The following is an 11,836-nucleotide window of genomic DNA, read 5'->3' as shown; positions in this document are numbered from 1 at the left end:
TCCTTTTATTCCAGTTCTCTGATCATTCATGAATTCATTTAGTTTATTTAGAGGTTTGTACAGAGAGACATATTAAACAACCAAAATCATGTTCATGTATTAGGTATAGTAGTGAAGGATTGCATTGAAGAATTTGACCATTTTTTCTTTTCAGTTGAGTAAAGGACTACTTATCAGGTAAGAAGAGTGAATGTGATGTTCTGAAAACTGTTCAGTGTTGGATAAATCCTTCATCCAACCCCAGTTTACAGCTTTGTCTTTGTATATTGAACTTACAATGTTACACTTCCATGTTAGTTTCATGTTTCGTTTTTGGGTTTTTTGTCTCTTAATGCTTGTAATGGATAGATTTTGATATTTGAGCAAATGACCCAGGTTGGGATTGAGAATTGGACAAGTTACAAATCCTCCCTTGTCTCTGAATGGGTTTCTCTTGGAGTCAAGATGATTGAGATCCACTGCTATATCTATCTCTGTAGGGGTTCTTCCTTTTTGTCACCTAGACAGCTTTTATTTTAAGAAATACTGCTTATATAAAAGTTGCTACCCTAGGATGTATCTATGTCGTCAATCACTTACGACTTTCAACTGGCCTCAACCGTGGAACATTGGTCTCCACCTTGATTCAAGCCCAAGCCTTGAGTACCTCACTACTTGCCCTAGGACCACACTCCTGTGGGATGTTAGGATGTTACCTACATAATTAAAAATTGACAGTTGTTGATTTTAACATTTGTATTTTATTTTTAACTTTCATATCCTTATTTACATTTTGCGGAGCGAACTTTGGATGCCCCTGAGCTTGTGGATGATTATTACTTGAATATGTTGGACTGGAGTTCCAATAACGTTTTATCGATAACCCTCAGCAATACGGTGTATTTATGGGATGCCTCCAAGAGTACAACTTCTGAGCTCCTGACAGTCGATGATGATGTTGGTCAAATAACCAGTGTTAAATGGGCACCTGATGGAAGACATATTGGTGTTGGCTTGACTAATTCAGTTGTACAGCTACGGGATTCTGCATCTAATAGACATGTAGATTAAATTAATTTTTGTTCTCATATTTTCAATTTCATTATTTTTTTCTAGATGAAATCTCATTCAGTTGGTAATTTTTTTCAATGAACACAGTTCAAAGCCTTGAAAGGTCACCAATCCCGTGTAGGTGCGCTTGCTTGGAATGGTCATATTCTTAAAACTGGTGGCCTTGATGGTTTAATATTTAATCATGATGTCCACATCCGTGATTCCATTGTTCAAACATATAGAGGACATGTGCAAGAAGTGTGTGGTTTGAAATGGTCTATGTCTGGCCAATAGCTTGCAAGTGGGGTGAATGACAATTTACTTCATGTATGGGACAAGAGCATGTCATCCTCTAATGCTGCAAATCAGTATCTTGACTGGCTTGATGAGAATTGTGCTACAGTAAAAGCCTTGGCATGGTTCCCTTTCCAAAGCAATCTTTTGGCATCTGGTGGAGGTAGTGCTAACCACTACATTAAGTTTTGGAATACTCATACAGGAGGTTGCCTAAATACCGTTGACACTGACTCTCAAGTTTCCTCATTATTATGGAATAAGCATGAGTGTGAGCTATGGAGTTCACATGGATTTAGCCAGAACCAGCTGACCTTATGGAGATATCCATCTATGGTTAAGATAGCAGAGCTTACTAGTCACACGTCTAGAGTACTACATCTGGCATAGGTATTCATTCTATTGATCTATCGCTAAATGGGTTTGTGCTAACAGTCTTAGCCTTTTTGCTGACAATATTTCCTTTGTTTTTTATTTTCAGAGTCTAGATGGGTACACTGTTGCATCGACTGTAGGAGATGAGACTCTTATGTTTTGGCAAGTCTTTGGAGCTCTTGATACCTTAAAGAAGACCAAGAGTAAAGATGTGGTTGGTGCTTTTAACATGTATCTCACACATATCCGTTAAGCAGATTTTCCTCCTTCAGGAATGAGCATAGGGGTATTATCTGCTCACATGGGTTTATCCAGAACCAGCTGACCTTATGGAAATATCCATATATGGTTAAGATAAGAGAGATTTATAGGTCACATGTCTAGATTGCTCCATCTGGCAAAGGTATTCATTCTATTGATCTATCGCTAAATGGATTTTGTGTTTAAAGTTTTTGATTTTGTGCTGATAGTCTTTCCTTTGTTTTTGTTTTGACACAATGATAGCCTTTCCTTTGTATTTGGTAAGTCTTTGGAGCTCTTGATACCTTAAAGAGGATCAAGATTAAAGATGCGACTGGTGCTTTAAGCATGTATTTCAAGCAGATTGATTAAGCATATTTTCCGCTTCAGGAATGAGCACATGGGTATTATCTGTGGTATAATAATAATTTCTTGCATTCAAAATATTATAAATAAAGAAGATACTGTAAGCCTATCTTGTTTAACATAATTGTTTTGCCTTCTTTATACCATTTCTCTAACCATTCATGAATTCATTTTTAGTGTATCAAGATGTCTGTGATTTGTACATGGAGATGTCGTTCTGGACATGTACAAGTCTGACATGGAAAGGGTAATCTTCTCAGGTAAGAGTAGCGAATATACTTTGTAAAATAGTGATTTTGTTGTAGGAATAAATTGTTACATTCCTTGCAATTCAAATAGGCATGGACTTATGTTATATTGAAGATATTGTAAGTCTATATTGCTTATCACATATGTTTTTCCTTTTTATTCCAGTTCTCTGACCATTCATGAATTCATTTAGTTTATTAAGAGGTTTTTACAGAGGGGCATATTAAACAACAAAAAGCATGTTCATGTATTAGGTATAGTAGTGAAGGACTGCATTGAATAATTTGACCATTTTTTCTTTTCAGTTGAGTAAAGGACTACTTCTCAGTTAAGAAGAGTGAATGTGATGTTCTGAAACTATTCATTGTTGGCTAAGCAATTGTTACTGCAGATATCTATTTCCACAGGATCTGTATTTGGCTCTAATTGGAACATATAGCCTAGCTCGTATACATGGGTATGTTGAACATGTCTTTTGGAAATTTAAATCTCGATGAGGGATAGCAACAACCTGAGTATAAATTATTTTTCACCCTACTCAAATAGCCAACAATTGAGGTTGTTCAAAACTTTCTCCCGTTCTTTTGGCAAGCTTCCAAATCATTATGAGAGTCATTTTTCTCTCTATTTTCTCTATAATTGCTCTTTATTCATCTTTTTTCTCTTTTCCCAGAAGAAAACCATGAAATTTATGAGTATCCACAAGTTGTTCCAAAAGGTCCTTGTCCCAGTTTATCTTTAAAATCTTTGATCAAAAGATAGATATTCTGATCCCCAAAAGGGCCATTTTAATTTTTCTCTCACAATAAAGCAATCTGTAAGCCACTATAAGAAATATCTGGGTATTGAGTGCTCTCTTTTTATTTAGCTTTGATTGGGTTTGAAGATTATGATTGTGTACTTCATTGCTTAATGTTCATTTGTTTATGGGACAAGAGATCCACTTTGATACAGTGATTTGACTGCCAAAATGTTAAAGTATTACATATATATATATATATATATTTTTAAATTTTATATTATTCTACTTTTTTAATTTCCTTTTCTTGGTAAGGGAAAAAAGATGTTCTTAACAATTAAACCCAGTCAATAAGCTAACACCATACATATTTATACCATTTATAGTGAGTAAATGATCATTACTAATAGTATAAAGAAACATTACAAGTACCACAAAAAAGAACATTATCAAATGGAGATGATATTATGAGGTTGTGCAATGTTATCCCAATGACAACGAGTCTACTCGCCATGGCTGTGTGAATGACAATAGCCTATGAGAACTTGATTTATGGTTTGAAACTTACCTTGTATTTTCACTAGTATTCATGACATTTTTGGGCTTTGAATGGGAACAAACAGTGCTACCAACCAAAAATAGAGATGGTATCATCATTAAAAATTATGTTTATATTAAAGAGTAGATTGATTTTGTTTTTGAGCCATTTTTATATTGAGAGTTTAATAAGTTTGCAGAATTTTAATTTTATTTCAATTATTAATTATTATAAAGATGGTAGGGATTTTTATTATAAATAAAGTAAAATGAATGATCTACTATTGCATTTTCAGGTGCTTCGGGGAATCAGGCAAGGCAAGGAAAGTGATAATGAAGAAATATTAAGAGTGCACACATTTCTATTTCAGGTACGCACTACATTTATTTTATTTTATTTCAGTAAGTAGCTCTCTTGGAAATGGTTGAGCAATGGTATAAAACTTGTCTTACAAGAATTTATTATTTTATTCTTAACGGGAAGAAGGATGGGTGGTTTGGTGTGCCTCCAAGAAACGATTAACTACCCAGAAAAAAGCTAGTGATAGAGACTTCTCTACAACTTCAGCTTGCTATGAAGTCGATCATAATAGTTCATTACCTGAATTAGATTCATTGGATATGAAGCTTCCTTGGGAACTAGATCACCACCAATTTCGATACCAATTGCAGCAATTCTCGGGCTGCAAACAGGAGATGGAGCCAACTCGAATTGTGAAAGCTAGTAGTGGAGAAGATAATTTTGTAGGTCACCAATAGATTGAGAATTGGCCTATATCATGTTGCTAGGACCTGTGTCAATTTTCCATCTTTTGTAAAACCTTCATGAAGACATAATTGCCAATCAATTGTAGATTCAAATGCATATACATTATTACAATTCTTTTGTTATCAAGGAAGCTAATTCCAATTATACAAGGGTCTTGAAATTGTGGTTTAACAACTGGATATGAATTTAATTTCCACCATTTAATGTGATTGAAGCTTTGAATTTATATGTTAGAGAGTAAACCCTCTTGTAGGATGGAGAAATCTAGAACATTTTTCTTTTTCCTCGTAATATGTCTTAAAATGAAGTTCCAATTGAGGATCTTGCATGCTCAAATGACATGAATGCATTTTTAGAAAATATAAGTGTGTTGCCTTATTATTTTCAACGTTGCTTTCGAGAATTGTTTTTTCATTTAGATTTAAACTGACTTTGTTGTTAGCTTTAAAAATACTGGATTTATTTATTTTTTATTCTGTTGGTATCCATAAACAAAAGAGATTTAAGGTAATTAAAATCACTATTTGGGAACTTTGAATGTTGAAACCACCTTAAAAGAACATTTAAAATGATTTTATTTATTTTTTTTAAATATTTTTTTATATTGCCTCTAAAGAGACAATAGTTTGAATTATGGACATATAGTCTCTATAGAGACAATATGCTTTTAATCTTAGTTATTATCTCTGAAAGCACAAAAATGTAATTGTCTCTAAAGAGACAAAAATGAAAGTGTCTCTACAAAGACAAATGAAATTGTCTCTAGAGAGACAAATGAAATTGTCTCTTAATAGACAATAATTCTTGTCTTTATAGAGACAATAATAATATGTGTTCTATATTGTCTTTATAGAGACAAATTTTTGAGACATTAAATTTTGAGACACCCGCTTAAAGACAATATTTAAGACAATACACAAGCTTATTTTTGTCTTAAGTTAAGACAATTGACTCAAATATTGTCTTAAAACCCCCCTACATGTAGTAGTGCTAGTATGTACTGCTTAGTTTAAATATAGTTAAACTGAAATAAAAAACAATGAAGAATTAAAATTGCATATATCTCATTTTTCAATAACAAGACAATTGAATTTAGGCAAGAAAATGTAGTAGCCTTTGATGCAGGAGCATTGGCTCAGAAACATCATTGTATTTTAGTTGACTTAAGGGGTCTTGTGTTTTCAAGGAAGTTGGATTCCTATGTATGTAATTATTAATGTTTTGAGTGGTTAAAGTAGGAATTAATTAGATAAGTGTGAGGATATTTGTAAATGCTCTCGAATGTAGGAGAACATGAGTGATTAATGATGATGAGAGAGTTGGAAATCAATTGTAACTGTTATAGGTCTCATGATTCGAGGAACTAGAGAGGATTCTTCGGGATAACTAGAGTTAAAAGTAGACTTAGAGGATATTCAGGAGTTAGTTCAGCAAATCAAGGATCTGAACCAGAATTAGTTCAACAGAACCTTTTGTATAAATGTAAGCCTAAAAGGCATAGTCAGTCAGTAGTTAGAGAAGTAGTTAGTGAGTCAGTCAGTTAGATTGTAAGCCTACGGGCAAGAGAAGAAAGGCCACTGATATAGAAGATCAGGCCGAGAAGGAATTCTCTGTGTAAACATTTGTTTATTTATACAAACAACTCAATTATGAGTTTTCGTGTGTGTGTGGAGTAATTCAATGATAATCTGTGTGAACTTGAGTATTCTAGGTAACAGAGGTTGTAAGCGAAGTTCGGCAAGATACAAAGAAGGAAGAACGAATAGAAGAATCCTAATGGATCACTTGAATCCATTCGAAGGATCACAATCAAGATTCTGGAGTGGCTATGTTAAAAACTCACAGAGTTAAGCTCAGGAGGGAGTCGCGCAACAGAACAGCGGAAGGAACAGAAACCTTGAAGAAACCCAACACCACAGAAGAAAATTACAGAATTGGCGTGAAAACCAAGTGAAGAGAAGAGCGAAGAAGTGAAGTTTCAATGCACAGTAACCATTGGATCTAGAAAATCAACGGACAAGATTTGTTCATGATGGGCAGCCAGGATTAAGTCGCATAAGATGGAGCTAAGAAATGAACATCGGAGATTCAATCTAAGTACTGGCGGAAGGTGAAAGGAAATAATCGATCTGGACCGTCAGATCGACATGGTGGATCGACGGTGATCAGTAGACTAGCGGGAGTAGGAGAGAGTGGAAGTCCTTGAGCCTGGTTGAAGTGCCGCTGTAAATCCTAACTGTCGATCCCACAATCAATGCTTACGTCATAGTCAACTACGGGGTTTAAGAGTTGGTTAAACCATATGCTAGATGAAGGGGCATAGACCGAAAGATTGGATGGCTTCTGTTATCCAATGGATATCGAGTTTTAAGTTGATCAGACGATAGTCTTAAACTTGAACCTGAACATTTATAAATAAAGTCCTATCGGCCTCGAAAGGGTGGCTAAACATCGCGCAAGCTTCTCGTGTGATGTTGCGACAATCGTCGGATCAAGAACCAGATCGACGACAGAGATTTAATCGCAAATCGCGTTCGGTAAAAGAGTTTGGTTAGCGATAGACCTAGATTTGTGATATTGCAATGAGCCGAGATTTGCGATGTTGCGATGGACTATGGATCATCAGATCAAAGGGTTGATCGATCGACGGAGGTTAACTATTGTATTTCGCAGGAATTAAGTGCTGGAAGATTGTGGAAACTGTGATGTGCGATGAGCCAAGAATGAAATGAAGCATCTACCGTTGGATCATGAAGCTGATAAATGGCAGAGATTGAAGAACAATGGTTTTGTTGAGTTAGAAGGTTCCGCAGCAAAAGATTTCCAAAGGGTCAAACTAGAGTTAGTTGTTAGCTCGTCTTGCATGAGATTAGTTAAGGCCCCTTAAACCTTAATGTTATGAAGGTTTGACGAGGTAGGTCATTGAAATTCCTAGGATAAACAAGATTATGCATTTTATATGCATACTGTGGGTGTTTGCAGGTTTTTCCTTCGTCAAAGTGCTATTAAAGCAGAATCAGGAGATTATGTGTTATGTTTTAAAGATGTGTATACAAGCATGAGGAGATCAGTTTATTTGAATCTGATAAGTAGAAGGCATGAGACAAGATGAGAGTAAGTGATACTCTTAAGAAGATATTGCAGAAGAATAAGGAAAGCACAGTGATGTTTGTTTTCTTGAGGAAAGTGGAGGATCACTCAAATGTGAAGAATGGATGGAGATTGCTTGTGAAGCCATGCAGGTATTGTTTATTTAACTCTGGTTTGAGTTTTTCAAGTTAAAGACAGAGTAAGGATTGATAGAAGCAGATAGACAAGGAAAGTTTTATGTGTTCTAAAGAACAAAGTGAATGAAAAGTGGCAGTGAACCTGAAGAATCCAACTGAAGGTTGGACAGAGAGGATAAGAGTGTTCTAAGAAAGAAGCTGAGCAGAAGCATTTTAAGCTAACAACAGTTAGTGAAGCATCTCAGTAAGAAGATCACAGCCTGAAGAGCAGTGATAAAGGAAGACAACAAGGGAAGCTGAGAAGACTGCAGCAACCTAGAGCAAGGAGTGCTCAATTGGTTCCAGAGGAAAGAACCAGAGAAATGTTAAAAGACTGAGATCAGGGGAGAGAATCTTAGTGAAGCATATGTAGCAAGAAGGAGACTTGTTACTACATATGTATTGTTGTAGCTCACAAAGGATGTGGGTAGAATTTCTAAGAGATGAAGAAAGTTGGTAAGAGTTTTTGAGTGAAAGAAGAGGTGGTCAAAACCTAGTATTTCATTTGTGATTGAAGTACAAGAGGACAGTGTGTTCTTAGAAGGTGCTGATGAGTTGAAGCCTAAAGGAGTAGAGAGAAGTGCTCAAAGAGGTTCCAGAGATAGAGAACCAAGGGCTTGCCAAAAGACCGAGTACAGAGGAAAGCTTGGTGAGGTAAGTGGTAGCAAGGAGGACTTGCTGTTGCAGAGGCTTTAATGTAACTCATAGTGAGTGAGTGAGGAACTCATGAAGATAGAGAAGAATATGACTACTGATAGTCATAAAAGAGATAACAGAGGTTCTGAGGAAGACCACAGTAGAAGAAAATTGAAGAAGGAGGATTCCAAAGCAAATGGCAAGAGAATGAGTCAAGAGGAAATTGACAAGGAAATTGCAGAGATGAAAGAAAAACTCAGTGTATTAATGATGATACTTGAGGGAAGCCAAAGACTAGGATGGGTTTTGAAGAAAAAGCCAGTGAAGTGGCATAAGTTACAGAGAAGGCTACAACAGAGGCAAGTGAAGAGCTTGGTGGAAGAACTCAGAGAGGCTGAGTTGGAAATGGAAGTGTCCATTTGTGAACCAGATCAAGATGAAGTTTTGGGTGAAGATGAAGACTTGAAGACTGAAACTTCAAGTGAGACTGAAGGGTCACATAATTTTAAATTTGATCATTTGTGTATGTTTGCAAGTGAAACATGTGAAGAAGGAAAATTTGCTGATATTGTCTTAAAGGAGGAAGAAGATAGGCAGAATCTAAATTCTGTTCTAAAGGAAGATGAGATAGATAGGTCTCATGTAAATACCTGTACACAGTTGGGAACATGTTTTACTTTTTAGGATATTGCAAGGACTAAAAGCAAAGGAATTTCGACTCATGATGATGGCCAAAAGAAAGAAGAAGTAGAGAAGGATATCAAGCAATCAAGTGAAGGACTTGATGAGACTGAAGGGAAGACCATTGAAATATTTATGAGTCATGTAGAGGACTCGAAACAATAGGAGGACTTGGTGATTGAATCATCAAATAAGATCATGAGGTCTTGTGGTTTTACAACTAACAAATTGTGTGTGAATGCAGGTTTTGCAGAAGACAAACCATTCTATGGAACTGTCTTGAATGAAGCTGAAATTTTCCAAGTAAAGTATGATGATGACTGTCTTTCAAATGAAGATCAAGTTGAGTTATTACGGCAGAAGGAGTTCATAAATACCTTGCTTGGTGGAGGAAATATCTTCAGTGGAGATGAGATAGTTATGTCTTATGATAAAGAATTTTCTATTGAGGAGGACAAAGAGGAATTGATTTTCTTAAATGGTCAAAGGAAGAGTGATGGACAAACATCTAAAACTATCACAGAGATGAAGGATCAAAATGAAGAAGTAGTGTCAACAAGAAGCTATACTTGTGAAAAAGAAGAAGATAGTGAGGATTGTACAGAGCTTTTGGGAGAAATTCCAAGTGAGATGGCAAATTTATGGCATGAGTTAAGTCTTTTGGAGGAAAGGCTAGAAACCCAAAAAGTAAGTGTTCAGGTTGTAAAATCAGAACTGAATGAGAATGAAGAAGTCCACTACAGTGGACAAGAGCAGGAAGAAAGCATTGAAGCAGATTGTGTGGAGGAGAGACTAACTGACAGTCTCATGAATTCTTTTGAGAATTCAAATCAACATACTGATGTGCTGACAGAGGAGGAAGAATCAGAGCAGCATACTGATGTGTTTCCGAAGGAAGAAAAGGTAATGAGGCCTTATATTTTTAATTCTGATAATTGTTTTATGATTACAGGATTTGTTGAAAATGAGACAGACATGTTTCAAATTGAGGAGTCGGTTTCAGAACTGAAGAAGACTAGAAGTTGCCAGGACAAACATCCTGATGAGGAAAAAGAAAAGCGTGAAGATACTATGCTTGAAGAAGTTAAATTGATTGTTAGAATTAGTCAAGAAAGTGAAGGACAAATATTGGGGGTTGTCAAGGAAGAAGAAGGAAAATATGTTGGAATTGTTGAACAACATAGTGATGTATTTGAGGGGAATCAAGTACAAAGGACATTGAAGGACAATTTACTTTTTGAAAGTAAATTTACAGATATTGAACAGAGGTTGTTTGGGCAACAACAGGAGGGTAAGGATGAAAGGGTGGTAGTAAGGATCCAACAACTTCAAATAGAATATAGTAAACATCAGTTTGAAGAGCTACTAGACATCAACAACAAACTAAAGCAAAGAGGAAGAGATAGCAGTAAGTGGAAGAGTGCAGACTAGCCCAAGGATGTGCTGGAGATGGAGATTGAAAAGTTATGGAAAATAATGATGAAGCAGTCCATATGGAGAATATTGATAGCAATAGCAAGTATGATCAATTAGAACTTGAACCTGATTGACAATGAGAGGAAGATGAAACAAAAGACATCAGACATATAGCAACAACAAAGGTACAAGGAATTTGGGCTGTTACAAACTAAAGTTTGGGACCATAGAGGTAATCCTATCAACATATGAAGACACATGATCAGGAGATCATGGATGTTTTCTACTTTGGGAGTCTGATCTAGGAGCATTGGCTCAGAAACATCATTGTATTTTAGTTGACTTAAGGGTTCTTGTGTTTTCAAGGAAGTTGGATTCCTATGTATGTAATTATTAATGTTTTGAGTGGTTAAAGTAGGAATTAATTAGATTAGTGTGAGGATATTTGTAAATGCTCTCGAATGTAGGAGAAATTGAGTGATTAATGATGATGAGAGAGTTGGAAATTAATTGTAACTCTTATAGGTCTCATGATTCAAGGATCTGAACCATAATTATTTCAACAGAACCTTTTGTATAAATGTAAGCCTAAAAGGCACAGTCAGTCAGTAGTTAGAGAAGTAGTTAGTGAGTCAGTCAGTCAAATTGTAAGCCTACAGGCAGGAGGAGAAAGGCCACTGATATAGAAGATCAGGCCGAGAATGAATTCTCTGTGTAAATATTTGTTTATTAATACAAACAACTCAATTCTGAGTTTGCGTGTGTGTGTGGAGTAATTCAATGATAATCTCTATGTGAACTTGAGTATTCTGTGTAACAGAGGTTGCAGGCGGAGTTCAACAAGATACAGAGAAGGAATAACAATATGAAGAATCCTAATGGATCATTTGAATCCATTCAAAGGATCACAGTCAAGATTCTGGAGTGGCTATGTTAAAAACTCACAGAGTTAAGCTCAGGAAGGAGTCGCACAGCAGAACAACAGAAGGAACAGAAACCTTGAAGAAACCCAACACCACAGAAGAACATTATAGAATTGGTGTGAAAACCAAGTGAAGAGAAGAGCGAAGAAGTGAAGTGTCGACGCACAGTAACCATTGGATCTAGAAGATCAATAGACGAGATTTGTTCATGATGGGCGGCCAGGATTAAGTCGCATAAGATGGAGCTAAGAAATGAACGGCGGAGATTCAATATAAGTACTGGCAGAAGGTGAAAGGCGAGAATCAATCTAGA

General features: G+C 36.0%; 1 protein-coding gene across 1 annotated transcript; it reads left to right on the top strand.

Annotated features, from left to right (window-relative positions):
• Positions 1 to 825: 825 nt before the first annotated feature.
• Positions 826 to 11,537, top strand: LOC149196173 (cell division cycle 20.2, cofactor of APC complex-like). The gene is made up of 5 exons (XM_089408203.1): positions 826 to 1,041; positions 1,327 to 1,698; positions 1,808 to 1,904; positions 10,137 to 10,279; positions 11,421 to 11,537. The coding sequence occupies exons 1-5, from the start codon at positions 826 to 828 to the stop codon at positions 11,535 to 11,537; spliced, it is 945 nt and encodes a 314-aa protein (XP_089264329.1).
• The last annotated feature ends 299 nt before the right edge of the window (positions 11,538 to 11,836 follow it).

The sequence above is a fragment of the Pinus tabuliformis genome, chromosome 2_2 (assembly GCF_031772625.1).
Source record: "Pinus tabuliformis cultivar Carrire ecotype Pingquan chromosome 2_2, CPIR1, whole genome shotgun sequence".
Taxonomy (NCBI): Eukaryota; Viridiplantae; Streptophyta; class Pinopsida; order Pinales; family Pinaceae; genus Pinus; species Pinus tabuliformis.
The sequence above is the reverse complement of the archived record's forward strand: the minus strand, read 5'-3'. Positions and strand labels throughout refer to the sequence as shown.

What these genes read in the sequence shown, in the direction of transcription:
- LOC149196173 (XM_089408203.1), top strand. Translation starts at nt 826, where the DNA reads ATGTTGGACTGGAGTTCCAATAACGTTTTATCGATAACCCTCAGCAAT. An exon ending in ATTCTGCATCTAATAGACAT is followed by an intron (nt 1,042 to 1,326) that starts GTAGATTAAATT and finishes TCTGGCCAATAG; the next exon opens with CTTGCAAGTGGGGTGAATGA. An exon ending in TACCTTAAAGAAGACCAAGA is followed by an intron (nt 1,905 to 10,136) that starts GTAAAGATGTGG and finishes TTATGATTACAG; the next exon opens with GATTTGTTGAAAATGAGACA.